Below are 28,000 nucleotides of genomic sequence, written 5' to 3' on the forward strand. Positions count from 1 at the left end.
AGACAGCACAGGCAGTGGCTAGTAATTTGCTACTTGAGAAATCGCGGGCAAGTACTTATAGTTATGCAAATGTTTTCTTATTTCCTCGCAGTAGTCGTGAAAAGCACTATGTAATGCCTCGGCCGGAAACGCTAAAGATGGACTCGTATTATTTGAGGGCCTCCACTAACGTGTCGGCCCTCAAACGACTCGTCCATCTTTTTGCGGTTTTCCATCCTCTCCTACAATGTACTATAGCTTTAAATTCAATGGTATGTATAGATGTTGTGCATAGTTGACGTATTTTCACGGAAACGTACGAACGTGTCTTGCTATTTCAGTCAGTCTCGGTACAAAAAGTACTGAGGATGACTGAAGTAGCATGACAAATACGAACGTTTCCGAGAAAGTACGATGGAAAACAATTATGCACTACATCTATGATACAGTTTTTTGTAGGTTCTAGCGACCTTCACCAAGGAGAAGTTTTGGCCGAAGAGTGTCAAGGTCCGGCGGTTCCGCGGCCGGCTCCCTGACACTGCGGGGTTGCGAACTGCATCGCAGCCATAATTGTGTGTTTTTAGTTTTAAGATATATTTTATAATAATATGTATGCTAGTTTTAAAGTAGGTATTTATCTATGGGCCAATAGTTGCCTGAAAATAAATATTTTCATTTTCATTTCATTGAGGTAGCTGTCATATGCGTCACGTCTCCGAGAATGTGGAACTTTTGTAGAATGCCCTTTAGACATATCAAAATTACTGTATAACCACAGAATAAATAATAGTACTAAGGTACAGAAGGTTCACTCTCTAACAAAACGCGTCTTTTACGACAGATATGACCGCAAGGTGGCGCAAGCGCGAGCAGGCGCCTGTTCCGTAGCGGTGCGCGGCAACCACTACTGCTAGACACCAAAACTGGTGCGGGCCGCATGTACTTGCAGCGACGCGACGAAATCACGGAGTGAGCCACGCCTGGCGGTCTAGCATAAGTTGCGATCTCGCGCGCGAGTCTATACTTGAAGTCGCGCTTGATGAATGGAGTCGCGCGCGAGAACGCAACTCATGCTAGACCGTCTGGTATTTATAACTAAATAACTAGAGCTGCAACGGATAGTTGTTTGGCCGGATACCGGATATTCGGCCTGACCATCGGCCGAATATTCGGTATCCGGCCACCGAATATTTGGCCGGCAGAACTATACCTACATTTCGGTTCTTCAGGTGCGCATTATGCAGGTTTTGACCTGTTTCGTAGTGAACGTTCGCGCGGACTCATTTCTAGGTACGAAATGAGTGCGCGTGAAAGAGAGTGTAATGTTTAAATTGTTTCCAAATAATAAAAGAGTACGATTATGACCGTGACTGTTTCTTATTTCAATTTTGTTTACTCCGAAATCAAGCAAAGTTACCATCCGGTATCCGGCCAGATATTAAAATTTTGGCCGGATAGGCCGGATACCGGATAGTAACCGAATATCCGGTGCATCTATAAATTAAATAAATGTAGGTAGGCTAGCTCTTCCCACTCTTAGCACATTTTCGTTCCGGCCTCTGCCTTTTAATCCTCTTCGGTTCAGGCGAACGTTCCTTTTCTTCTTCTAACACTTTTACTTGAGGTTTAAAAAACTCATCCATTTTCTTCTGTCCCTTCGCTATCTTTTTTATCGTCCCTGGATTTTCAGGTGTTTTTAAAATTGGCTGTGTCTTTTTTGATGTTATTGGGAAGTGCAGTTTCATAGGTGTGACCAGTCTCATCGGTATTTGTATTTTTAGCTCTGTTTTTGTGGGTGTGGCATCTATGGATTCGTCTAGTGAGTTCTGTGAGCAGTTTAGTGCGGCATCTAATGGGTAGTCTTCTGGATCGCTTATAAATCTTTTGCGGAATATTAGTTGAAGTTTTGATACGTTTGTTAATACCTGTAATAATAATAAATTACTTTATAAATCTAGATATTCAATATTAAATTCGCGACCGAGTGCGATATAAGCGAACGAGCGAAGCAGAGTAGTTATGGACTAGTTGTTTTTTGTTAGGGTTCCGTACCCGAAGGGTAAAAACGGGACCCTATTACTAAGACTCCTCTGTCCGTCTGTCTGTCTGTCTGTCTGTCTGTCTGCCTGTCTGTCTGTCCGTCTGTCATCAGACTGTATGTCATAAACCGTGATAGGTACCCTATTACTAAGACTCCACTGTCCTGTCTGTCTGTATCTCATGAACCGTATATAGCTAGACAGTTGAAATTTTCACAGATGGTATATTTTTGTTGCCACGTTTGTTGTATGGGAGCCCCACTTAAATATTTATTTTATTTTGCTTTAAGTATTTGTTGTTATACTACTACTTCAACGCAAAGTTGGGCAAGAGAAGCGGGGATGAGTTGAGAGTGGGGCAATTTGGGTATGGGCAACGGAACCCTAGGGGTCAGAGGCTGGCCGACTTTCTGGAGAGAGAGGAACTCTTCATGATGAACTCTTTCTTCCAGAAGCCGCCGCACAGGAAATGGACCTGGATGAGTCCTGACGGTTCCACGAGAAACGAGATAGACTTCATCATGACCGACAAGAAAAGGATATTCAGTGATTTCTCTGTGATCAACAGGGTAAAGACCGGTAGTGATCACCGAATCGTAAGAGGCACACTGAATATCAATATTAAACTTGAAAGGTCCAGCCTGATGAAGTCTACGCTCCGACCTACTCGAGCCCATGTTCAAAACCCCGAAAGCTTTCAACTCGAGCTCTCTAACCGCTTTGCTTGCCTAGAGAACTTGGCTTCAGTGGACGAAATCAACGACGGGCTAGTGGAAACTGTCCACACAGTAGGGTCTAAGTTTTTTAGACCCCGCCGTAAAGATAGACCTCAGAAATTGACCGAGCAAACCTTAAACCTCATGGCTGAACGACGCTCGCTACAGTTGCAGTCTCCCGATGACGCGGAGTCATATAGGCAGCTCAATAGACGTATATCTAAGTCCTTGCGACATGATCTGCGTCTCTGTAATACTAACCGTATTAAAGAGACTATTGAGCGAAACCAAGGCTCCAAAGTGTTCGCAAAGGACAAGTCTATTGGGCAAAGCCAGCTGACAAAGCTGAAACGGGAAGATGGCAGCATAGCGTCGAGCAAAGCGGAGGTTTTAGGTGAGATCGAGAGGTTCTATGGACAGTTATACACTTCGATCGCAAAGCCGGTTGACAGCTTGGTAGGAGATCCAAGAGCCAAGCTGTCCCGACATTATACCGAAGATATCCCGGACATCAGTCTGTACGAGATTAGGATGGCCCTGAAGCAGCTTAAGAACAACAAGGCGCCGGGCAAAGACGGAATCACTTCAGAGCTTCTGAGAGCGGACGGAACACCGGTACTTAAAGTCCTCCAGAAGCTCTTTAATTCCGTCTTGTCCGAGGGCCTAACGCCTGAAACATGGAATAGAGGCGAGGTGGTGCTGTTCTTTAAAAAAGGTGATAACAACCTATTGAAGAACTACAGACCCATCACGCTTCTGAGCCATGTCTATAAGCTGTTTTCAAGGGTCATCACGAACCGTCTCGAACACAGACTTGATGACTTCCAGCCTCCCGAACAAGCCGGTTTCCGAAAAGGCTATAGTACCATAGACCACATCCATACGCTGCGGCAAGTTATACAGAAGACCGAAGAGTATAACTTGCCATTATGCTTAGCGTTTGTGGACTATGAGAAAGCCTTCGATTCGGTGGAAACATGGGTGGTGCTTGAGTCTCTTCAGCGATGCCATATTGACTATCGGTACATCGAAGTGTTGAAGTGTTTGTATAGTAACGCCACCATGTCGGTCCGAGTACAGGAGCAGAGCACGAGGGCGATTCCATTGCGAAGAGGCGTAAGGCAGGGAGACGTTATCTCTCCGAAACTGTTTACTGCCGTAATGGAAGACGCCTTCAAGCTCCTGGAATGGGAAGGACTTGGCATCAACATCAACGGCGAATACATCACTCACCTTCGGTTTGCCGACGATATCGTAGTCATGGCAAAGTCGATGGAGGAACTCAGCATGATGCTCGATGACCTCAACAGAGTTTCACAACGGGTGGGCTTGAAAATGAACATGGACAAGACGAAACTTATGTCAAATGCCAATGTTGTGCCCATCCCAGTCTCTGTTGGGAACTCGGTACTCGAAGTTGTTGACTCGTACATCTACCTAGGACAAGTAGTCCAATTAGGTAGGTCCAACTTCGAGAAAGAGGTCAACCGCCGAATCCAACTCGGTTGGGCAGCGTTCGGGAAACTACGTAATGTCTTTTCGTCCGACATACCTCAGTGCCTCAAGACGAAAGTCTTTAATCAATGTGTGTTACCAGTGATGACTTACGGCTCCGAAACGTGGTCTTTCACTATCGGCCTCATCTCAAAACTCAAAGTCGCTCAACGAGCTATGGAGAGGGCTATGCTCGGAGTTTCTCTACGTGATCGAATCAGAAATGAGGAGATCCGTAGACGAACTAAAGTCACCGACATTGCCCACCGGATTAGCAAGCTGAAGTGGCAATGGGCAGGCCACATTGCACGCAGAGAAGATGGCCGACGGGGTCGAAAAGTGCTCGAGTGGAGACCACGGACTAGCAAGCGCAGCGTAGGACGTCCACCCACAAGATGGACAGACGATCTTGTTAAGGTCGCCGGAAGACGCTGGATGCGGGTCGCTTCCAACCGGCACGTATGGAGGTCCAAGGGGGAGGCCTATGTTCAGCAGTGGACGTCTTATGGCTGAGATGATGATGATTTGTTGTTATAGCGGCAGCAGAAATACGTCATCTGCGAAAATTATATTATTAATAACGGTTCATGACATACAGTCTGATGACAGACGGACAGACAGACAGGCAGACAGACAGACAGACGGACAGAGGAGTCTTAGTAATAGGGTCCCGTTTTACCCATTGGGTACGGACCCCTAATAAAGGGATTGTAGGTACCTGTTGTCTGTTAATGTCGAAGGCTGAAGCCCGCGACAGGGGCTGACCGATCGCCGCCAGCAACGCCGCTCCGCCTTCTTTCTCTATTTTACATTCAGTATTGGTCTTGTGTGTACTATAGGACTGCCAAACTGAGAGTCTTAGTAATAAGGTCCCGTTTTTACCCATTGGGTACGGAGCCCTAATAAAGGGATTGTAGGTACCTGTTGTCTATTGATATCGAAGGCTGCGGCCCGCGGAAGGGGCTGACCGATCGCCGCCAGCAACGCCGCTCCGCCTTCTTTCTCTATTTTACATTCAGTATTGGTCTTGTGTGTACTATAGGACTGCCAAACTGAGAGTCTTAGTAATAAGGTCCCGTTTTTACCCATTGGGTACGGAGCCCTAATAAAGGGATTGTAGGTACCTGTTGTCTATTGATATCGAAGGCTGCGGCCCGCGGAAGGGGCTGACCGATCGCCGCCAGCAACGCCGCTCCTCCTTCTTTCTCTATTTTACATTCAGTATTGGTCTTGTGTGTACTATAGGACTGCCAAACTGAGAGTCCTAGTAATAGGGTCCCGTTTTTACCCATTGGGTACGGAGCCCTAATAAAGGGATTGTAGGTACCTGTTGTCTATTGATATCGAAGGCTGCGGCCCGCGGCAGGGGCTGACCGATCGCCGCCAGCAACGCCGCTCCGCCTTCTTTCTCTATTTTACATTCAGTATTGGTCTTGTGTGTACTATAGGACTGCCAAACTGCGAGTCTTAGTAATAAGGTCCCGTTTTTACCCATTGGGTACGGAGCCCTAATAAAGGGATTGTAGGTACCTGTTGTCTATTGATATCGAAGGCTGCGGCTCGCGGAAGGGGCTGACCGATCGCCGCCAGCAACGCCGCTCCTCCTTCTTTCTCTATTTTACATTCAGTATTGGTCTTGTGTAGATGCAGGAGGCTGACTTTAGGGTTATAAGCTAACAAGCTAGCCAAAGGTATGTAATTTAGATAAACAAATGAAAGATAATATTGGTTTAAGTACTTACTGTTTATTATCACAATATCAAATGTATCCTCACACTTAACTCACCAATGCAAGCATAGAACAATTGCTTTACGATATTTAAGCAGAAGCTTTAATAAAATAATTTAATTCGCAGATTAGTACTTTCTCCTTCAATCTCCTTTACTGTTGGTGGTTAAATCAGGACTGACTAAAGGCCGCGTGGCCACTATTCCCGCTACTTTACGCGTCATCACTGTCGGCCAATCAGAATGCCGCGCCACCACTTTAGCAGCTCCCTGATTGGTCGACGTGCCAACTGTCAGTCTTGGTTTAATCATTACACTTACTTATTTTACTAAATAAATCAGATTATTACTAATAAAGTACCAAATGGATGTAAATAATATGTTATTAATTATATGAAGCTAACAGTCGGCCATCCAAATTGATGCAACGACCTCGTAAATCTAAAATGATATATGAAACAATAAATGTTACTGACTAAATATAATCGATCAATTAATAAGTAACAGGCTATACGATATTAAAGTAAATCATTGTAACAGATGGATATTAACAACGACTAATTATACAGCACAAGTTAATGAAATAAACAGTAGTTAATAGCACATCAAAGGTATTTTAGTTAATACATAGGTAGTTAAAGTTTTATACATAAAAGGCATTATTTCATGGCCTTATCTTATCTATCGGTGATCAAACATTATTTAATAGCCAATACAGGCAAACAAGAAAAACTATACTAGTCTTATCCTAGCAGGCATTATTTCATGGCCTGTAAAGTACATATGAACAGGCGTTATTTCATGGCCTGGATTTATATATTAACAGGCATTATTTCATGGCCTGGATTTATATATTAATAGGCATTATTTCATGGCCTGGATTTATATATTAATAGGCATTATTTCATGGCCTGGGTTTATATATTAATAGGCATTATTTCATGGCCTATGCTTACTGGAAAAGAAATATCATTATCAACATAAAATAATTTAATAAATCCTGGACTGTATATTTATGATTATATATACATATATGCAATAAAATCTGCGAAGAACCCTAAATCAGTTTTAGTATTCGTAAATTAATCATTCTAAGTCTGGTCATCAACTTCATCATCTTCTCCGGACGAGATATCGTGAGGCCTCACATAATTCAACCAAGGTCTGATTTTATCAACGGCTACTACTGTGGAATAATTTTTGGAACCCTTTTTCGTCATAGGGGTGTCCTCAATTTGGTACCTATCATAATCAAACACTTTAGTTATTCTATATGGGCCCTGGAATTTAGGTATAAGTTTCTTACTACTCCCGGTAGCTTGAACTTGTCTTTCAACGCGGACTAAATCCCCAACCTCGTATTTCTTAGGATTACAACGTTTTGCGTCATAATATAATTTTTGGGATTCCTGTGACGCCTCTATATGCGAATTTATATCCTCCCTGATCTTATCTACATCTTGACAGTTTGTGCTAGTGATGTCGTCAGTCAGCTCTGTCAGAATACGACTCTCACTGGACCCTATTAACCTTATACCGAATAGTGCCTCCGCCGGTGTACGATTAATACCTTTATTGTACGTATTATTAAGTCCCCATTGGACATCGGGCAAGTGGTCGTCCCATTTGTTTTCGGCTGATCCAATGCATTTCGCAGTCAGAGCGTCCAACAAAGTCTTATTATAACGTTCCACTTGTCCGTTGGCCCTGGGTGTGGAAACGGCATTTAATACATGCTTAATATTCTTCTCACTTAAGAATTTCTTAAAAGATTCGCTAGTGAACGAAGTGCCACGATCGGTAATAATTCGGCGAGGAACACCGAAAATTCCAAAGTACTCGCGAAAAGTATTAATAGATGTTTGAGATTTGGTATTTCTGACAGGTTTCAAATATATGTATTTTGTAAACGAATCTATTATGACCAGTATGTAGACGTTACCCCTTTTACTCCTAACAAATGGTCCAACGTGATCGGCATGTAGCGTATCGAACGGAGTATCGATCTTCTGAATTGGATGCAGATATCCCGGCTTTTTACCTCCGCCTGACTTAGAGTAAGCGCATTCGAGACAAGATTTGACATATTTTGTGACAAAACCACGCATCTTGGGGAACCAATAAGAAGCTCTGATCTTTTCTAGGGTTTTGTCTACGCTGAAGTGTCCTATGTCATCGTGATTCTGCCTAACTACTTGCCAACGCACACCTTTCGGAACTACCCATCGGTCGCCATCGGGAGTTACTCGAAATAACTTGTTATTCTTAATTTTGTAGTTGGATTTAATATCAATGACATTATCTAACTCAGGGTCATTTAGGATGCCAATTATTCTCTGAACCTCACTGTCTGCATTCTGAACGGTAGCTAGCCAATCCGAATTTACTATATTAAAAACGTTATGTGAATCGCTAACTAACGGTGACGAATCAGGGACAGGGTTGCGGCTAAGCGCATCCACGTGAGACATTACTTTGCCAGGCCTATACTCGATGTTGAAATTGTACTCCTGCATTTGCTCCCACCATCTAGCAACGCGAGGCAGCATGTCTCTTTTTTGAAAGGTAGCTCTAAGCGAGTTACAGTCTGTAACGATCTTAAAAACAATTCCTACCAAGTATACTCTAAATTTATGCAAAGAGGCCACTACGGCGAGCGTTTCAAGATCATAGGACGAATAATTTTGCTCTTCTGGGGTGGTTTGCCTACTGAAATACGCCACAGGCTTAAGGATACCATCCCTATTTCTTTGGAGCAAAATACCAGCGACGCCTATTTTGCAAGCGTCAGTGTGTAACTCGGTGCTTGCCTTAGGGTCGTACAACGCCAAGGTTGGCTTTTGCGCTAACTCACGTTGAAGGGTTCTAAAGGCCTTCTCTTGTTCTGGTCCCCAGAACCATTTGACGTCATTTCTCAACAACTGTGTCAAGGGTTTGGCTATGACAGAAAAGTGAGGTACAAACCGCCGGAAAAAACTCGCAAGACCTAAAAATTGCCGAACATTATGCTGGTTTTCAGGAACTGGGAAGCGTTCCACTGCCTCTATCTTCTTTGACCCTGGACGTATCCCATTTTCAGATACTTCGAAGCCAAGATAATCCACTGTACGACCAAAAAAGAAACACTTCGAGAGTTTTAGAGTAAGGCCCGCGTTACGAAACAAGTCTAAAACCGACTTTAACCTTGACATTCCCTCAGCAATATCCTTTGATGGTATAATAACGTCATCTAGATAGGCTAAGGCTTCCTTATGACGGGCCGAGCCCAGGACCTGGTTCATAATACGCTGAAACGTTGCAGGCGCATTGGCGAGACCGAAGGGCATCCGATTAAATTCGTAATGCCCGTCGGGTGTTACGAACCCAGTCTTATACCTGTCTTCCTCGCGTATGGGTATTTGATAGTACCCTGACGCTAAGTCTAAGGTGGTATAAAACTGGTTACCCGCCAAAACATCAAGTTGATCGTCGATGAGGGGCATAGGGTAGTTTTCCTTCACCGTCTTTTTGTTAAGAGCTCTAAAATCGATACATAGGCGTAGTTCCCCAGTTTTCTTCCTAACAATAACGACTGGGCTGGCATAGGGTGACGTAGAAGGACGAATAATATCATTATCCAACAGCTCTGAGATCATGTCCCTTACCTTTTCCTTCTCCGATGCAGCTAACCTATAAGGTCTATAAACAACGGGGTCATCATCTTGTAGCTGTATGGACATATGCCCTACTGACGTGATACCCAGTTCTGACAAATCGAAAGCAAAGCTGGTTCTATATTCATTCAGCAAATTTATAAGTTGGTTTCTATCCTGAGAATTGAGATCTTCACCACATCTTAAATCGCAGTTTGATATACCAGAGCCCTTCTCTACATTCCGGGTCCTAATATTCAAAACATGTACACTGGTCTCTTCCTGAGCTATCCGGCCACGTGCAACCAAGGCATCTTTGACTAACGAACAAGTATTAGGAGCAGGGCAATCTGCCATAATTTGACCTACCCCTCCAACACCAACTCGAAATACGCCGGACGATATAGAATAATTTACTCCATTGTTTACTCTTAACCCTCCTTCTATAAAAACGTCGCCTTCATAAACCGGGTCAGTGCGTACCGTAATGACGGTCGGGCCTGAGATCTGGACATCACTATCGCAAAGTAGTCTGATTTTATTATGCACAGTAGCTAACTGATCAACTTGAACTTCATCTAAATGACTGCTATTGTTGTTATTCACAATAGCTGATGGATCAACCCGAGCTACATTTACATGACTACTAGAATTATTATTCGCACTACCTAATTGATCAACCTGAACGATTTGTAAATTTGTACTAGTTTTAATCATAAGGATATGAGGTTGTTCTGTGTACGTCTGCCCAATTATCAACTTGAAAGGACTGCTACTATCGGGGACAACTAGTAAGTCTACATTAGCTGCCACACCATCCAATGTAATCTGAACGTTGCGTCTTCCCAACGTTTGTACTGCCCCATTTCCAAATCCGTTAAGTACCGGAAAATCACGAGTTAAATTGATTTCTAAATCATCTTTAATATTAAACAGCTTTATAAACTGTGAAAGATTGATCATCGAAATTTCGCTGCCTAAATCAACAAAGCAATCAATCGGTATACCATTTACCAAGGCCGTTTTAAAATATTTATCATTTGGTTTTTGAACAGGGGGCTTTACAGACGTTGGAACTATAGATGAAGTACTCGAAATATTGCTCTCAGCAACGCGCATTGCTATCTTTTCATTAGGCAGCTTTGCATAGCACTGTTCGGTTTCATGGCCTACTCTCGAACACCTACCACATTTCTTTAACGGTAGCGTACATTGGGAGGTAATATGACCATCTTTCTTACAATTAGAACACCGCAAAGGCCTTTGATTTACGCGTACCTGACCATCCTGAGTCCTTGAGGGTAAGTTTCTGGGAAATTTACGTTCTATATTCGGTTTTGTGTTTCTAGCATTGCGCAGATACGGTAGCAATTTATTAGGATCGTCATATTGTGCTGCTTCCGCACCTAACCTTACGGAACGATCATCGATGCCGTGTAAAATGCACTCCACCGCACGCTTGCCGAAAATATCACATCTACTTATTAACGCTACCTTCTCATAGTAATATTCCTCCAAAGAGTCGGAGAATCGGGCCCTTTTAGCTAACATGTCGGTGAGCATAGTGCCATAATTCTCCTCGGATGGAAAAGCTAATAAAAGATTTTCCTGCCACTCGACCCACGAAAAGAGAACAGACGGGAGACTCTCGTACCACCTCTGTGCAATACCTTTTAATTTTGGCAATGCAAAGTGCACAATCTGCTTTTCTGTCCAGTTGTAGATGCTGGCGCATTCGTTTACCTTATGCAGCCACATTGTCATAGTCTGTTCTTTTTTTCCTGGGTCGAATTCAGGTATCGTATTATTCATAGATAATTTATCTAAACCAACATTAGGACTACTAAATGTCTTTAAAGCTGATACTAGGTCTGCAATATTAGTATTACTCAATGGCTCACCCGTATCCTTGGTTCTTCGCTCGCCACGACTGCATGCCCTGTGTCCACTCGAGTTGCTACGTCGAGGAGTTGAGCGGCGCGATCGGCGGCTGCGCCGGCTCCGTGACCGACGTGTCCGGCTACGCGAGCGGTGCCTCGATGGCCCCGGAGCAGCCGCGTCAAGGCTGCCGCTCACGTGGCTCTGCTGAGTGCCGGGGTCCCGGCTGCGCGTCCGTTGGTTCCGCGTCCGACGGTTGCCGCTCACGTGGCTCTGCTGAGTGCCGGTGTCCCGGCTGCGCGTCCGTAGATTCCGCGCCCGACGGCTGCGCGACCGTTGACTGCTCGAGCGTCGGCTGCGCCTCTCGCCTCGCCGACGCTGGTCTTCGTCCGGAGAGCAGCGGCTGATACGCCCCCGCGAACGCCGACTGGTGCGGCTGCGCGACCGCCGCGGCGCCCGGCTGCTCGTCCGCTGCCTGGCTCTGCTGCGCGACCGTTGGTGCCTCGAAGCCTCTCTCGTAGGACTCGTGGGGGTATACAGCACCCGGCTCTGAGATCCAGTAATCATAGCGACCTGGAACGTTCAAGTTATTCGCGAAAATCACAGCTGACGTGAACTTGAATATATATGATATACTCTTTATCAATAATTACACATTAACATAGCAGAAAAATGCTACAATGATTGTGATAGGACCTCTAGATTTTAAGTTGTTTCGTCGTTTAAAATAAATAGGGTAGTATTACAATTAATTTTAAACTAGCACACACTATTCAACTCTTTTCCAAATTAATACAAGTACTGTAAGCATATCGCAGCAAAATACATACTGATGCTATCTCAGTGGTAACCTAGGTGTACCTAGTTTTGGTTTAATTACCACTTACAGTAACTCATTTGTATGTATGAACGTGATTCCTTAACAAGAACTACATACCTTTGTTAATTTTCTAGTAATCTTTTCAAAAGCAAAATTTATAATTCAGAACGTAGGTAGTGGACGTAGCGGTTTAACGAAAACAAAAGCACAAAGCAGAAAAAGAAAAAAAAATGTATTTATTTATCACTCTAATAGTGGCTGAGATGTAGATGCAGGAGGCTGACTTTAGGGTTATAAGCTAACAAGCTAGCCAAAGGTATGTAATTTAGATAAACAAATGAAAGATAATATTGGTTTAAGTACTTACTGTTTATTATCACAATATCAAATGTATCCTCACACTTAACTCACCAATGCAAGCATAGAACAATTGCTTTACGATATTTAAGCAGAAGCTTTAATAAAATAATTTAATTCGCAGATTAGTACTTTCTCCTTCAATCTCCTTTACTGTTGGTGGTTAAATCAGGACTGACTAAAGGCCGCGTGGCCACTATTCCCGCTACTTTACGCGTCATCACTGTCGGCCAATCAGAATGCCGCGCCACCACTTTAGCAGCTCCCTGATTGGTCGACGTGCCAACTGTCAGTCTTGGTTTAATCATTACACTTACTTATTTTACTAAATAAATCAGATTATTACTAATAAAGTACCAAATGGATGTAAATAATATGTTATTAATTATATGAAGCTAACACTTGTGTGTACTATAGGACTGCCAAACTGAGAGTCCTAGTAATAGGGTCCCGTTTTTACCCATTGGGTACGGAGCCCTAATAAAGGGATTGTAGGTACCTGTTGTCTATTGATATCGAAGGCTGCGGCCCGCGGCAGGGGCTGCCCGATCGCCGCCAGCAACGCCGCTCCTCCTTCTTTCTCTATTTTACATTCAGTATTGGTCTTGTGTGTACTATCCATGTCACTGGGTTCTGTTTTAGGGAGCCTGTTTTCTTTGTCATCTGAATCCTCTAGAAAAGAAATACATGTATTTAACAAGGCAGTAACCAAATTCGGGTAGTAAAGTCTAATTAACCATTTGGTAAGTAAAAAAAGGCGTGAAATCCAAAATTTGTATAGGGCTTTGAACCTATGCTCCTATATTTTTAAATTTTCCGCACATTAGAATAAAATGATACAGTAAAGGCAAAATCAATAGGTAATGAATACTAAAACCTATAATTTAAAACTCTTTGTAAAGTTTTTGGTTGGCTTGATTTCGCTGATCGTTCTGTATTTTTGTAAGATAAAATACCCAAAAAAAAAACAACATTATCGAGTAGGTGACACACGATACTTAGATAAAGATGTTTAGTTTTTAGACCCAGTCTTAATTAATTCCAGCTATCTTTCTTATGAAGACGACATAAGAAAGATAGCTGGCCCTACATGGAGACGAGCTGCAAAAGACAGGATTAAATGGAAAGGTTTAGAGGAGGCCTATGTCGAAAGACAAGCTGTAAAAAGGAAGAAGCGAAAACCGGTTGCCGATTCACTTAGTTAAGGAATTAGATATATAATATATAGTGTAGTATAAAAGAAACATAGTGCAACTTAATACTTATATTATTATTATGTTACACAGCAATAAAGGCTTATTTTATTTTTTTATTTTTATTTTTATTTAATTAATTAGTAGATAACTCAATTTAGTACCTATGTGTAAATCTTACTACTGTTTATATAATTTTTCTTGACATCTCATCCCTCTAGCGTCATATTTTAACTGAATGTTCCTATCCTTCTGTCCACACATGTTTGGAGTTATAGTCCGATCGGAACTGTAAGCTTGTTAATGTAATTCCTGTAAATGTCTGTAACTTGTTTTGTGAGCCAAATAAATAAAAATAAAAATAAACCACATTAGTATACCTGTTTTAACACCGTTATCTTCTTCAGTGTCCATTTTATCTCCCGTATCTTCAACCACAGTATCCCCCGAGACTTCTTTTCCCGTCACATCCCCTTTGCCTCCTATGTCCGGCTTGTCTATGTCTCCCTTTTCCCCTGTGTCCCCCGCAGAAGCGAGCGCGCGTCCAACGCACCGCAACAGTGTGAGTTGTGAACGAGTTGGTAACTTCCTCCAGGTGGCTCGCACCAATGTAACAGATTCTGAGGATAGAGGGGAAGGTGGGTCGGATTCGGACGGCGATTTATCCTGCAATAATATAAGTCACAGTTTTATAAAATGTAGTATTATCTTACGCCTTCTCATAGAATCGGTATGCATATCCGAAAAATGTGGAACAGCATTGTTTTTAGGCTTCCGTACCCAAAGGGTAAAACGGGACCCTATTACTAAGACTCCGCTGTCCGTCCGTCCGTCTGTCTGTCACCAGGCTGTATCTCACGAACCGTGATAGCTAGACAGTTGAAATTTTCACAGATGATGTATTTCTGTTGCCGCTATAACAACAAATACTAAAAAGTACGGAACCCTCGGTGGGCGAGTCCGACTCGCACTTGTCCGGTTTTTTTTTTCTTATAGGACAATTTTACACAGATCGACCTAGTCCCACAGTAAGCTCAAATAAGGCTTGTGTTGTGGGTACTAGACGACGATATAATTATATAATATACAAATACTTATATACATAGAAAACATCCATAACTCAGGAACAAATATTAGTGATTAACAAATAAATGCCCTTACCAGGATTCGAACCCGGGGCCCCCTGCTTCGTAGACAGGGTCCCTACCGACTAGGCTAGGAGGCCGTTGAATATGAAACATTTAGGTATAATATTTAAATTATACCTATTAAATATAATGGTTGTCCCACACTTCACTAAAGCTATTATAAAACATTGTGTATAACGGGGACAAAATGATAGTGTTGATAGTGAATTGAATTGAATTGAATTGTCATTTATTCACAAGAACATATGGTACATATATATGGTATGGTATGGTAGTGTTTTATTATGTTGTCCCTGTCACACACAATGTTTTGTTAAGTTATATACAAGCCAGTACATCTTTATGAGGACTATGATTGGACTCATAATCTACGGTTCATAGAAATGGGGTCGATAATCTGTGGAACTTTCAGGATGGTGATATTATTATGTTTTTCGGTTAACGATTAAGGTGTACGTATAACCATAAAGAACTGTTTTCTATCAAAAATATGCACCTTTTGAGCTAAAACCCTTGCCATGGCGTGAGCGAGTAGGATAGATGCTAGTTGATCTGCTCCGCGTCTTGTTCCAGTCCGTACAGCGTCGTAAGCTGCCAGTAGTTGATCCGCGTCTATATCCAGGCAAAAAAAAAATATTAACCCAGCGATCGGCAACAGGCGGCCCGCGAACCTCTCGCTTGCGGCCCGTGTGCCTCCCTGGCTATTTTGTATGTAATATTGACAAATGTCTGATACAGTCTTAGTCTTAAACATGATCAAAGTGCGGCCTGCGTCAACTTCGTTAACTACTATGTGGCCCTTAGCTGCTAAAAGGTTGCTGACCGCTGCATTAACCCATTGAACGCCACGCCTGTGAGCTGTTTCCCACTGACGTCCAGTTTTTTGCGGGTACGGTTTTTTGCAGTATCCAGTTTTCTGTAGTATGTATGCAGGATCCCGCAAACAGAATCTTCGTGTGAAACTTACTATATTGGTACCTATACTACTAAAACGGGATCCTGCAAGAAACCGTACCCGCAAAAAACAGGACGTCAGTGGGAAAGCGGTCTATTGTGCGCGGAACGACAATTTGAATTTTATCGGAATGCATGAAGGTTAATAATGGTAATATTGAGTTGTGGCTGCGTGCGTCAGTTGATGCCTATGGCGGTTAATGGGTTAAGCTATGTTTTTATACCTCAGATACTAAAAAGTAAATTTGATTTACCCATTGACTACCCCGTCATCAAGAGGCGGAAATAACATGGCGAAAATTCAAAATAATGACTATTGTATTATTTTTTTGAGTGAGAGTGATATAACCAAATATGATAACGGTATCTTAGTAAATTATATAAGAGAGAAACTGCAAAAAATAACACACACAAATAAAATATTATAGTTAGGGAGGCGAGGTAGCTAAATGGCGTAATTCAACGGCGCCGTCGAGACCTATCAAAATCGAAAGATAAAATAATTTCGAAAAGAAAAGCTCGTATGGCAAAAACCATTTTAGCGGTGGGTTTGGCGTGTACGGTTTTTCAAAAATGTTAAAAAAAACAGTTACTTGGGCATTCTCGAGCGCGTCAGATATTCATACTAAGTATGCCCCGAGTGCCTCTGATAACAACGGTATACTAATCTGCCGGTTTGCGTGGTGGGGGTAGGCATATAAAGTAGTCAAAAATGCAAAAAAAAAAAATTTACTCGAGCGCGTCAGATTTTCGGAAGGGGTGTTAAGTAGGCCCCAAGGAAGCTTCCTTTAAAAAAAAAAAACCGGCCAAGTGCGAGTCAGACTCGCGTTCCAAGGGTTCCGTATATTACACAATTTTTAACAATCAGTGCCGGATTAAGATATTTTGATGCCCTAAGCATTTCTAGGTGCCCCCTCTCCCTAGGGTCATCAAGATTACATTGATTTTTTGGTAAATTGAGAGAAGTTCATTGCCGCATTACAGCTGAGAATGGAAATCAGTCACATCATTTTATCACGAAAATTGACAGTGCCGCAGCAGTAATGTTGCAACAGAGTACCTAATGCTGGTGCAGTCGCCACCCGAATGTCACCTTTATCATAGCGTAGAAAGTAATAGAAACGCGAGCGAAGCGAGCGCGGAAATTTTTCGATATAAAAACGCAATATGATAGACAGTTGTACATTTTTACTTTTAGTATGGAAATCAGTCACATCATTTTATCACGGAAGTTGACAGTACTGCAGCAGTAACTTTGCAACAGAGTAATGTTGCTGCAGTCGCCACCCGAATGTCACCTTTATCATACCTTATAAAGTAATTGAAAACGCGAGCGAAGCGAGCGCGAAAATTTTTCGATATAAAAACGCAATTTTAGTTTTAGTCCCAACCAGGCGCGAATCCAGGATTTCATACAGAGAAGGGATGGGACAGTTTTCTATCAGCCTAGCTTCGCATAGGGCTCGATATTTAAGGGTCTCAGCGAGGTTGTTTTCATGCATAAAATATGCAAGAAAGCAGAGAGCTTGGAATTGAATTGGCGAAGTGTGAGAAAGGCAGTAGGCCCAGCTGCGAAAGAGGAAAGCTTGGATTTGGATCCACGCCCAAGTGTAATTAAGGCAGAAGATCAACTTTGCCGTAAGGCAGAAGGCCTCGCATAAGACCTAACGCCGAACCGCAAAAGAGTGGGTTGAAATCGAATCTATGCATGTAATCACGACTCTTCTACTGCTACCGATTGTTTCCCAAAGAATTACGCGCCATTATTTTTGCAAATTAGCTTTTGGACAGCTAAAAAAATCGTGTGGTAAAAACGATGTGTCTGTCCCTAATTTTAAAATTTGTTCACCTTTTTCAACCTGGCATTTTGGTGCCCTCCCTGAACGTGGTGCCGTAAGCACGTGCTTGTTTTGCTTATTGGTTACAAAGTCTTTATTAATTCAACCATTAAAGTCGACGAGTACAAAAAACTTTGAGCTAGCTCTCAATTTAACATATTTTTTTAAACATTATTTTTAATTTGACCTTACAATTACTCGTAAGTAGGTAAGACCGTTAAATATTTAAAATGATTATCTTATCAGAAAATTATCACCAATTACTCTAAGAAAACTACTACTCTAAGTAATCCGGCACTGTTAACAATGTATTTTTTATGTGAAACGTTAGTGAAATCTCTTTAAAAAATCCGTAGGGGTCGGATCAAAAACTGTAATTAAGTCCGACTCACGCTTGACTGTACATTTCTAATAGGTTTTCCTGTCATCTATAGGTATAGACCTATTTTATGTATTTTTTTAAAAATTTAAGACTTAGTAGTTTCGGAGATAAGGGGGGGGGAATGGTCATTTTTTGCCTATTTTCTTGAATAACTTCTAAACTGTTTATTCGAAAATTATAAAAATATATATATTTGAGATCCTTACAATAAGCTCTTTCATTTGATATGTAACATAATATAGTTTGAAAAATTATTTTTTTTCATTTTTTCATTTACCCCCCAAAAGTGGCCCCCATGTTTAAAATTCATTTGTTTACGTTACATGTCCATATTTGGGTCACAAACTTACATATGTGTACCAAATTTCAACTTGATTGGTCCAGTAGTTCCGGAGAAAATCGGCTGTGACAGACGGACAGACAGACAGACGGACAGACAGACAGACAGACAGACAGACAGACGCACGAGTGATCCTATAAGGGTTCCGTTTTTTCCTTTTGAGGTACGGAACCCTAAAAACTGACGATTTCGGCGTGACGATAAGTTACGATGAATTTTTGAAAATGCAAAAAAAAAAAGTTTTTTTGAAATACTCGAGCGCGTCAGATTTTCATAGGGGAGGTTTATCTCGGATCTCGGTATCCTGAAAGCATATTTTTTTAATCTGACAAAAATGTTGGTGGGTTCTCTTAATCTGACCGAAAAAGGTTTTTTGGTTTCTTTTTTTTCCTTTCTTTCTCCTTGATAAAACGGGGAATTTAAGAATGACAATAAAATTACCTTTTTTGTTTATTTAAACTTTTTTTTTGTAAAATGTATCGTTCGCGACTTATATGCCGCAACGCGTTCTTAGGAAGACGAAATGGCTCCTCCACACTTCCGGTCATGCGGAAATCGGCAGATTTTGTATTTTTAGTAAGTTTTAGATTATATTCTTCAAAATAAAAAATAAAAAAATCGCGCTCGAGAATGCCGGATTAACGTTTTTTTTTTACAAGTTCGCGACCCTATAACTCGGCGGCGTCAAGGACTTATCGTCAGATTAGTTAAATTTAGTCTTTAAACACTAAAATCAACCCCCAATATCTTAATCTGAGGCGCTCGAGTATTTCAGACTATCCATTTTTTTTTTACTAATCTGATCGTCTATCCTAGGCGCGCGTCACTACATATAGAGCTAAATACTTTACAAGGTTGTTCTATTAGGTCTAAGGTATCTCTCATATCTTAAACTGCCACGCTCGAGTATTGCCGAAATTTCCCCTATTCGCCTCCCTAACTATTATGTGTTCCTACATATATTTGCGGAGCTCTCATATATAATTACAAAGTAGAAATGTTTAACAACCTATTAACAATGGACATACAAACTAATAATTATGCATATATCTTCGACACAAACCGGGACCTAACCACTGATATGTTCTCTGGGTACTCGGGCAAGATTACAAAATATGGTATTAAGAGTGTCTTCGTTAGCCTGAAAGATTTCATATGTAATACTCGCAACCAACCAGCTGTCGCTTCTGAGTGCAGTAATAGCTCTCACTTGCCACAAGATTGTAATAACAATAAAACGTTTTTTCGGACGTAATATAATTTTGAGCGGTAAGCATAAGCATAATAAATCAAATAAAAAAATACTTATGGGTTACAAAACAAAATCAGTTGGCCAAATTCTGTATCAAAATGTAAGGGGCTTAAAATCCAGGCGAACTGAAATAAGAAATATTTTAGAAACAATAAATGGGGGTAGTCTTATAGCACTTACTGAAACCCGTCTAGATGAGAGCGTGTTCGACTCCGAGGTGTTCCCATCGACATACAGTGTACTGCGCTGCGACCGAGCCGGGGGGCGGGGCGGCGGCGTGCTGCTCGCAGCGCGAGCGCCCTATTCCGCCTCGCGGCTCGATTGTAAGCCGAGCAAAGATGACGAAATAGTTTGTGCGATAGTCACTAGAGATCGCATTCAATTTATTTGCTGTGTTGTTTATTTAGCGCCTAAAGTGACTGATGTCAGACATTATTCGATTTTTGATTGTATAAGAAGATTAATTAATAATTCGAATTTACCAGTAATTATATTAGGAGATTTTAACTTACATTCCGCGAGCCCATCGGTAAATACTGAATTTCAAATGTTTATAGCAGAATGCAATCTACAGCAAAAAAATACAGTGTTCAATGATCTCGGTAGAATGTTAGATTTAGTATTGGTTAATGAGGCTGTGGCTGGAGCATCGGTGTCCACTTGTGAGGGTATCGTTTCCAAGGAAGTCCACCATGTTCCATTAGAAATAACGTTACAGATTAGCACCAAACAAACCCCTATCACTACTCAACCACAATTCACCAATGAAGCCACTACACCCCAAAGAAATTTCAGCAAAGCAAATTTCCATCTTTTGTATGCCCAAATAGCTAACACTTGCTGGAATGATACCTATTCTAATAATGAAATTAATGATGCAGTTTCCACGTTCTACAACACACTTAATCAAAATATCGCTTCTTCTGTGCCATTTAAAATGCATAAAATACCTCAGGCCCGATATCCAGTATGGTTCACACCAGAAACTATTAAATTAAATAAATTAAAAAATCAGTACCATAAGCGGTATAAACTGAATAACAATCAATTAGATTATGGCTTTTTTATATACTATAGACGTCAAGCAAAAATACATTAAGAAAGGGATTTTGAAATATACAATAGACGTATACAATTAAACATTAAACGAGACGTTAAGTCATTTTGGTCTTACGTAAAACAACATAGAAAAAACAATGAACAAGCCATATTTGGCGACATGACTTCAGATCAAGTAGCAAAAGAATTTTCGAATTATTTCAGTAGTGTATTCCTACCTGATCCTCCTGCATTAGATATTCACACTGCTATTAAACACTGGGATACCTCCCATCAACTCATATCAATCGACCACATTGACGACAACGATATACGTGTAGCCATAAAACGACTAGCTCCTAAGAATACTCAGGGCCCAGACTTTATTCCACAATATGTAGTGCGCGATTGTTGCGAAGCTTTTATAAAGCCATTGTCATACATTTTTAATCTGTCCATCAAAACCAATACTTATCCCTTGCTCTGGAAAATATCAAAAGTCCTCCCGACTCACAAAAGTGGCTCTAAATCTGATTTCAATAACTACAGGCCGATAGCAGTCCTTTCTGTGTTCGGCAAGGTGTTTGAAACTGTTCTATACAAAAAAATATATCAGCAGTTACGGGGGTGGTTCACTGACTCACAACATGGATTTTTACCAAATAGGTCTACCACATCCAATCTTCTTAACCTTGTAACATACACTACCCACCAGTTAGACGAAAAAAAGCAAGTGGATGTAATATATTTAGATTTCCGAAAGGCCTTTGATAGGATAGACTGTGATGTTTTATTGCAGAAAATGGCCAGGTGTGGTTTTTCTGAATCATTATTAACATTTTTCGCCAATTATCAATCTGGACGCGAGCAATATATTGTGTACAATACAGCTAAATCAGAAACGTACTCCGTCACTTCGGGCATTGGTCAAGGTAGCAGTCTTGGACCTTTACTATTTTTAATAACAATTAACGACCTTCCAGAATATATAAGACATTCCATGATATTGATGTTTGCTGACGACGTTAAGCTCGCTATGCCCATACAAAATCCATGTGATGTAGGTAAGCTCCAAACGGATATCGATAGCGTATATCGATGGGGTGCCATTAATAGCTTACACCTTAACTCAAGTAAATGCGCAGTTATGACATATTCAAGAACATCTCAGACAATTGATAGATCCTACACATTAAACGGCCAAATCCTACAAAATGTAAACTCTATTCGTGACCTGGGTACATGCTGTGACACTAAAATAACTTTTAATAAAAATGTAGTTCGAATTTGTAAAAAATCGCGAAAAGCTCTTGGTTTCGTAGTACGTCAATCCAAATATTTTCATAACCACCACGTCATTACTCTATTATATAATGCCTTTGTACGTAGCCTGTTGGAAAGTAACTATATTGTCTGGTGTCCACACGAAAAAAAATACGTACTTCTCATTGAAAAGGTTCAGAAATCGTTTGTTAGATACTTGTACTGGAAACAGTATGGTTACTATCCCTACATGTATCCTACGCAGTTTGTGTTAGGAATGGTCGGTCATCAAAGTCTTGAGATACGGAGACAACTTGCAGTCATAAAATACTTCATTAGATTAATACGTGGTTCAATCACAAATCCGTGGTTACTTCAATATGTGACTTTTAAAGTACCTACGCCATTTGTGAGAACTACTCTTCGACCCCGCCCCACACCTCTTTTTATAATTCCCAGCACCAACACAGTAACTTTAGTCACTAGCCCTCTGTGTGTAGCACTGAATCACATAAATAATATTCTTCTATTCGACCCCCTGACGGACATATTCTCACAGGAGGAACCGAGACTCCTAGCCACCGCAACTCGGTACTTGGAGTCGATCTCCACACCTACGACTATACCGTCATAGTGTAGTATTAGGTATTAGTCATGTATATATTATATAGTAATACAATAATTTGTTATGTTTATAACTTACATGTTTGGTATACCTGTTAATGTAAGTTGTCAATAAATAAATAAATGATGATGATGAAGTGTCCCACTGCTGGGCAAAGGCCTCCCCTCGCTCCCTCCACTCAACCCTGTCTTTTGTAGTTTCCCGCCAATCCAGACAAAATACGCCCAAGTCGTCCCGCCATCTCCTTTTCGGTCTGCCTGCACTCCGGCTATCACCTAATTATTATTTTATTCGTTGAATTTCGGAAATCTTCAGGCGGAAATGCTTGCACACAATGGCGTTATTCATAAACTGCGGCCTGAATTAGTTATGAATCGTATATGTCATTTCAACTTACCTGTGTACATGTAAGAAAGGATTAAAACTAGTGTCCGACCGAAGGTTCGGTTTCGGTTTCGGCCAGTTTCGGCCAAAAAATCATGATTCGGCTGTAGTTTCGGTTTCGGCCAAAAAACGGCCGAATCTTTCGGCCGGGCCGAAACTTACGAAATGGTACTTCGGACAAAGACCAAAAGTTGGGGAATAAGTAGGACAACAATATTAATACATATCTACATATACTGATTCATGTATAGATACAGAAATTAATTGGTTTATTATAAAACACAATTCCACTAATGAGAGCGCCACTGGACGGTCGACGCAGTCTTAAGAGGCTGTCAATACTTATAACGCGCACACTGTCTAATTGTATCGGAGTGAATGATATAGCACTGTCGCACGTAGCCGTTGGCCGAGTATCAGCTCGGCCCGAGTCGAACGATGTCTTTTTCGCTCTTATTCAGTCATTTTTCTATCTACCTCTAATAGCAAATTTTAAGCGAGGCTAAAGGCTACGCTCAACTAGGGCCGCAAAGTTGATTTTCTCAATAGTTAATATTTTTCAAAGCTGAACAGCTGACTATTAATTAAAACGAAGAAAAAACCCTTAAAAGTGTCCCCAGTACAGTTTTTCATACGAATGCTCGACCTTAGCCTTACTTTTTACCTCAATCTACCATTGGTTTGTGCTCCACATGTCCTCTACTTCAGCTTAGCCTTTGGCCTCGCTGCGCCATGCTCGGCCTGCGGTCGCGCTTTTTAATACAATGGACATTGGTTGGAGTCTGTGCTTAACTACTTATCCTGAAGCCTGAAGCACGGCTTTGACTTCGCATGAAAGTTCGCCTCACTGGGGCACTTCGGACTTTTAGGCCCAGGTGTAGATCGGTACCCGGCCTTGCGATATTGTTAACAAAAAATTTCGCGTTTGCTGCGCTTGCGTTTTTGGTTGCTTTTTTGGTTGACCCTGTATCTACATGTTAGCTTGACTGGTGAATGAATAGAGTTAGACCAAGAAGATTCTGCAATGATTTTGATAGCATACGCAGTGCTACTAGTGCAAATGTTATTTATACGTCATCATTTCATAGAAGTTTTGACGTTTAAAGTAACACTTGCACTGCATGTCTTATCAAAATCGTTGCAGAATTATCTTGGTCTAACTCTAGTAATTTTCTTAAAAAACTGCTTAAGTAATATCAATTTCAAGGACATTGGGTGTTGACAGCCCCATAATATGTGTGTAAAAGCGGTTTTATGAGATTTTTTCAACGATTATAACAAGTCTACAAAAGTTTCGGTTTCGGCCGAAACTAGAGCCAAAGCCGAACATTCGGTTTCGGTTTCGGTTTCGGCAAAAAACATGTTTCGGTCGGACACTAATTAAAACATAATTTAATTAAATCAGGCCCGTATAGTTTTATGAATAAGGGGTTAATTTACAGGGATTTCATGAATACGTCATTTCCATTTGTGCCCAAAAATCTCCTGAAACCGCGAAGTCACAACCTTTTGGCAGAACCAACTATTTATACGCACTATAGCACATAAAAACTCATCAGCTGTGTGGGCTCTAAGGCTGTCGAACTCGCTTCTGTCATGGGCACCAGAATGTGATATGTTTGCAAGTCGATGGATGGTTGTGTATCAGATGTGTCTGTGGTGCTGTGAGATGATGGACGAAAGTTGATCGTGATCTGATTTTCCTAAATTGTGTAAATACATTACGTATTCTTTAATCTGATGTGTACAGTGATTTGGTTTCGATTGTAACGCTGTATATTGTGGATTTGTAATAAATATAAATATTCTTGTAAGCTGGGTAACCTTTTATAGCCGCACTAGCAGCAGTAGCCAGCTTGTGCACGTGCGCGGCGCTAGCGTGGTCCAGCACGGCGTGCAGCGCGCGCCGCGCCCGCAGCGCCCGCGCCGCGCTCAGCGCCGCGGCGAGCAGCCAGCCCGCCGCGCCGGGCATGTTGGGGGTGCGCCCCGATATTAGCGCTGAGGATATGCCTTGCAGGATCTGACGATAGTGAGGAAAGTGTCTTTTTGGAAAATTACATATAACTATAATTTATTCCATATTAATGAAATAATGTAAACTATTTGTCAACCAAAGTAGTTAATCCATAGACAAACCCTATCAATTTTCATCCTAGCATAAATTTAAGAGTCACCCCACAATAGTCTTTCGAATGTCTGCGTCTAATCAACACTATGGAAAATGGCGTTGCTGCGCAGTTGCGCCAACGTTGCGTCGAGCAGCAACCATAGAGTTGACTAGACGCCGACACTCAAGAGACGCTAGTGTGGGGTAGCTCTACTCCAAGGTTAAGTAACACACGCCAGAGTAAATTTTAAGTAAACAACTAATAAAAAGTTTAGGGATTGCAAACAGTGATATCGATATTTACAATTTATGGTAAAAATCTTGTCAATTTGGCTTTGTTCTTAACCAACTTTAATTTATGTCGAAAATGCCAAAAATTAACATATTTTTTACACACGACAATGTTAACAATAAAGGTATTTATCATTAAAAACAACCACTAAACAATATCGATTCATGACGCAATATCACCACACTAGGCTGTACGAGAAGTCTTTTATACAAGACAACGGCGCGCATGGACTGCCCGCAGTGCAGACCGACAAGGACTGTTTCCGCGCGGATTAAGTAATAATAGTCTCTAGGTCAACGGCGTAAGCGCTTGTCGATACGTAAACTTTATAAGCGTAACGTTAGAGCCGCGCATCGTGTGTCGATAATATAAATGTAAGTACCGGAACTGCATTGAAGGGTATTGGATACAGCTTCCGCAGCCGGAAGGCGGAAGAGGCCGCTCACACCCCCTCAAAAGGGTGTCGAAGGAAACCCACGACGCATTGAAGGGGAAAATTACACGTGGCTTAATTGAATTGCCAATGAGCGAAGAAAAATAATGGAAAAGGGTGGGGATCTGAAATGTTCGGGAATGCATGTTTCACATTGGACATGTTCCTTAGATGACCTTCTCAGTTCCCGTATTACATCCTCCCTATCATGACAATTTTTCGTCAATTTCAAATATATAAGATTCTCATAGTTAGGTGACACTGACTAGTCCGAGCATCCGCCTGTACCATTCTTGTGCAAAGCGGTCACTGCAGGGTATCACTCCCCACTACACTATCATCTCAAAATGAATTTTTTGTTCTGCAAATAGACCACAAGGACAGATTTACTCTACTATCAACAGCTGAACAAGCTCCCTGACCTTCAGCTATAGTTATGCCTGTCTCTCTCTCGTTTTACGTATTCTAGTTACTGGTTACCACCAATTGGCATTTAACAAGTGTTCAAATGCTTAAATAAATCTGGATTTGTGATTTGATATTTATTTTGAATATTCTCATATCGAGTTAACATTCCCATCCCTAGCTGTCTTGTATACAAGACAACGGCGACGAGGGACATGAAAAACATTGAACATATATTTAATATGACATGAAAAACTTTGAAATATGGAGCAATTTTTTTTGATAGCCTCATTATAAAAGAATGGATTTATATAGCTGCTTTAAATGCAATTTTTATTAAAAACAAAGATCTAAAACATTAACATGAGTGTAAATTTACAATTGATATGTTTTCCACATTTACCGTGCGGTTGAATTTGTGTCTTGTATACAAGACAGCGGCGCCAGTGTATCATTCTATCATTGTCTTGTATACATGCCAACGGCGGTCAAAGGGTTAAATAGATTAATGATGAATTAACTCACATGTTCAGTGACACCATCCACCGCCTCCGGTTTGTCCTTCATCATCTTTATATAACTATCAAGAAACTCCCTATCCTCCGGGAAATGATCCCTCATAGCCGTCAGTAGCTGTAAGCGCTCCGCGCACATTCCTCGGGTGTCGGGCGGAGTTTCTGCTACTTGCAGTGCCGATACTGCCGCTGATAATGCTGCCTGTGAAATACGAAATAAATACTGTGTAAACTCTATAAGACGGACATGTGACAATTTTGAGAATTGTCATGAAATGGAGAGAAATTGATATTTATGTAATCTAATTGGAGCCAAAAGAAGACGCTGGATGCGGGTCGCTTCCAACCGGCACGTATGGAGGTCCAAGGGGGAGGCCAATGTTCAGCAGTGGACGTCTTATGGCTGAGATGATGATGATGATGATGATGATGAATTGGAGCCAAAAATAAGTCTCTGGCAAATTTTCATATTTCGTACAGGCTTTTATCGCTGACCATTTCTACAGGCAACTAATACTAATCCAGACAATTCTAACAACCCCAAACACAATTAGTTTGCATTGTTTTATCACAGAGTTCCCGTGGCCTTCTGCTGTCTCCATCATTAGATCAGCTCCGTGTCATCATATTGCATTGTCATTCGATTTACATTATGTATGCAAAATTTCAGCTCAATCGGAAATCTAAACTAACATACTGACAGGGCAAGTTAAATAAAAGCTTGTAAGAAAACCCCATTCAAAAAATAGATAAAAAAAAGCAATGTTTTACAAAGTATCATACCTCGCCCTCCTCACTAGCCGAGCTCTGGCTAGTACTTCTAGAAAGGCTGACCAGAAGTGGATCATTGTTTTCATGTAAATCTTGCAACGCGCGCTCCGCCGCGTCCTCGCGAGCTCGCAACGACGCCAACTGCGACGCTGGAGGCATCTCCAACTCACTCTAAACAGGAGAACTCTGGGTCAACTTTTTACGTCGTGAAAAAATGTAAGGTAAAAGTTAAACATTAAACGTACCTTTCCACTTGTTGTTCGGCTTAGAGACACGCACGGCAAGTCGTCGTCTAGATCATCGTCTTCGTGGCTGCTCATGTTTGGTGACCGTATTAACATAACATGTAACTGAATTGTTTATAAAACAAATAAATAAAATTATTCTTTCAGGAATTTCGTTTCACATTCATCGCCC

At 41.3% G+C, this 28,000-nt stretch overlaps 1 protein-coding gene across 1 annotated transcript; it reads right to left on the bottom strand.

The window, feature by feature from the left end:
- Nucleotides 1-1,442: 1,442 nt before the first annotated feature.
- LOC134801074 (uncharacterized) lies at nt 1,443-27,998 on the bottom strand. The gene is made up of 8 exons (XM_063773596.1): nt 27,829-27,998; nt 27,596-27,754; nt 26,823-27,014; nt 24,885-25,080; nt 15,481-15,596; nt 14,217-14,502; nt 13,143-13,315; nt 1,443-1,904 (listed from the first exon to the last, which is right to left on the bottom strand). The coding sequence occupies exons 1-8, from the start codon at nt 27,922-27,924 to the stop codon at nt 1,500-1,502; spliced, it is 1,623 nt and encodes a 540-aa protein (XP_063629666.1). The 5' UTR covers nt 27,925-27,998; the 3' UTR covers nt 1,443-1,499.
- Between the last annotated feature and the right edge of the window lie 2 nt (nt 27,999-28,000).

This window comes from Cydia splendana, chromosome 21 (genome assembly GCF_910591565.1).
Source record: "Cydia splendana chromosome 21, ilCydSple1.2, whole genome shotgun sequence".
Taxonomy (NCBI): domain Eukaryota; kingdom Metazoa; phylum Arthropoda; class Insecta; order Lepidoptera; family Tortricidae; genus Cydia; species Cydia splendana.

Coding starts and splice junctions, on each gene's coding strand:
- LOC134801074 (XM_063773596.1), bottom strand. CDS start 27,924: ATGTTAATACGGTCACCAAACATGAGCAGCCACGAAGACGATGATCTA. Junction 27,755..27,828: donor GCCGAACAACAAGTGGAAAG/GTACGTTTAATG, acceptor TCTCCTGTTTAG/AGTGAGTTGGAGATGCCTCC. Junction 27,015..27,595: donor CGGCTAGTGAGGAGGGCGAG/GTATGATACTTT, acceptor CGTATTTCACAG/GCAGCATTATCAGCGGCAGT.